The sequence below is a fragment of the Myotis brandtii genome, unplaced genomic scaffold (genome assembly GCF_000412655.1).
Source record: "Myotis brandtii unplaced genomic scaffold, ASM41265v1 scaffold463, whole genome shotgun sequence".
Lineage (NCBI taxonomy): Eukaryota > Metazoa > Chordata > Mammalia > Chiroptera > Vespertilionidae > Myotis > Myotis brandtii.
In genome coordinates, this window is record NW_005367694.1 from 409,409 (window position 1) to 411,770 (window position 2,362).

Below are 2,362 nucleotides of genomic sequence, written 5' to 3' on the forward strand. Positions count from 1 at the left end.
TAAACAATTGCCCTGGTTTCAGACTGCATAGGTGAAAAATTTCAAACCTCAGAAGAGTTGCAAGATAGTTTCCATGAGCTTCCATATACCCTTCACCTAGATTTACCTATTGTTATATGTTACCCCCCTCTCTCTCTTCCTCCTTCCCTCCCCTCTCTATCTCTTTTGAGATATGTGTGTGTATATATAGCTCTTTATCCTGAACCACTTGCAAATTTGTTGCAGAAATCATGACACCACACCTCTAAATACTCCAGCATTCATCTGCTTTGAATAGGAGCTTCTCTTATATAATCATAATACCATTGTCTTACTGAGGGAATTTAACATCGATACACTGTAATCTCTATATATAAAAGGCTAATATGCAAAGTGTCCCCTCAGGAGTTTGATTGCACGCTATGACGTGTACTCACCACCAGGGGGCGGCGCGAAACGAAGGAAGGCCCCCAGCCAGCCGGCAGCCGGAAGGCCCTGATTGGCCCTGATCACCAGCCAGGCCTAGGGACCCTACCCATGCACGAATTTCATGCACCGGTTCTCTAGTCTAATATAAAGTCCGTATTCAAATTTCCCCAATTGTCCCAAGAACACCCTTTATAGCTTCCATTATTGAGGAGAACCAGGATCCAGTCAAGGAACACAGGTTGCATTTCATTGTTGCATCTCTTTCATCTAGGTCCTAGATTCTATGAGATTGCCTAGCGCGCAGGTGTATTTCACAAGGCTGACCTTTTGGAAGAGTTCAGGCCGGTTGTTCTGAAGAATGTTCCTCGGTTAGGATTTGAGTGTTTGTTTGCCTTGACTGAATTCAGGGTAAACATGTTTGAATACTACATAAGTGACGGTGTGTCCTTTTCAGTGTAGATGGGCTCTTCGGGGCTCGGCTCCACCCTTTGAAACTGACTATCGGGAAGTAGGTTGGGGTCTTAGGGGCCAGTCTCCGGCTTTAGGGGCTAGTCTCCACTCTTCAGAACTAGTGTCAACCCTAAGGGATTAGATTCAGCTCTTAGTTCTTGGCTGGGCTATTCGGGGTTAGGCTACACCTTTCAGGGCAAAACATTAGGGGGCACGTGTTACGAAATGAAGTTTCGTCAGTTTGCTTTAGGCTGGGTTGAAATTCGGGCTGCTTGCTTTGCTACTTGGGCAAGTTGGTTATTGAGATGGTGTTGTCGGCTGTCAAGTGAGGGTAATGACAATCCTGGTTTCAAGAGGTTGTTTATATGAAAGGCACTGAAAACAGTGTCTGGCACATTGTAACTATTTGATAAATTATTAGTATTAATATTATTACCATTAATACTATTTTTACCAAAATTTATAGAGATCTAATATCTGACAGGCACTGGGCCCAGCACTCAGTTCTTTACCCATCCAGCACCCAGGGCAAAGTATGACACAAAGGAGGCATTCAATAAATACTTGTTGGCAAAATGTCAGCTCTATGAGATGGATTTCTGTTGATATGGAACTAATACACAGATGAGAAAACTGAGGCTCAGAGAAGTGAAGTGATTTAGTCAAGATCACTACATCACAGTAAGTGGCAAGAGCCCTGGATGTGAACACAACCTTGTAGGCTTTGAAAAAAATGAGGGATAGGAATAAGAATATGTTTTGTAAACCCTCCAGCAGGCGCAGATGTGAAGAGCTGGATTTGAGCACCACGCACAGTGCTCTCACAATACACACAGTAGGCGCTCAATAAATGTTAGTTGAATGAATGAGGACAGAAAATGGGTCAGCTAGCCCGGCAGGTGTGGCTCTGGTTGAGTGTGGGCCCAGGAACTAGGAGGTCACGGTTGGATTCCTGGTCCGGGTACAAACCTGGGTTGTGGGCTCGAACCCCAGTAGGGGGCGAGCGGGAGGCAGCAGATGGATGATGTTTCTCATTGATGTTTCTCTTTATTCGTCTCCCTTTCTCTCTCTCTACAAATCAATTTAAAAAAAATTCAGCTAAGGAAAGAAACTAACTGGCCTTGTCCCCAGCTGTGGGGTACAGGGAACCATTCCTCCGCACACTGCGCCAAGTGGAGGCACCCCGAGACCGCCGGTTCCAGAAGGGCGTGGCTTCAGGTGACCCCGCCCACCGGACGAGACCACATCCCTTGCTCCTCCCAGCGCTCACGGACCGGCCGACCGTGGTGTTTTGGCCCGCGAGCGGAGCCGTAGCCAAAGTCTTCTCGGGGGTCCGCAACCGGAAGCCGGGTGTCCAGGATCCTGGCTGGAGGTCCAAGATGTCGGAGAAGGAAAGCGGGTCGGGCGGGGCCTCCCCGCAGGCCAGCGCGGTGACGGTCAGCGATGTCCAGGAGCTGATACGGCGCAAAGAGGAGATCGAAGCGCAGATCAAGGCCAATTATGG

General features: G+C 47.9%; 1 protein-coding gene across 1 annotated transcript in view; it reads left to right on the forward strand.

Moving 5' to 3' along the window:
- Positions 1–2,108: 2,108 nt before the first annotated feature.
- Positions 2,109–2,362, forward strand: part of PSMD9 (proteasome 26S subunit, non-ATPase 9) — a 9,682-nt gene continuing 9,428 nt past the window's right edge. Inside the window, exon 1 of the mRNA XM_014547057.1 lies at positions 2,109–2,362. This exon is cut by the window's right edge and continues 8 nt beyond it. Within this exon, the coding sequence (XP_014402543.1) occupies positions 2,238–2,362 (125 nt within the window). The 5' untranslated portion in view covers positions 2,109–2,237.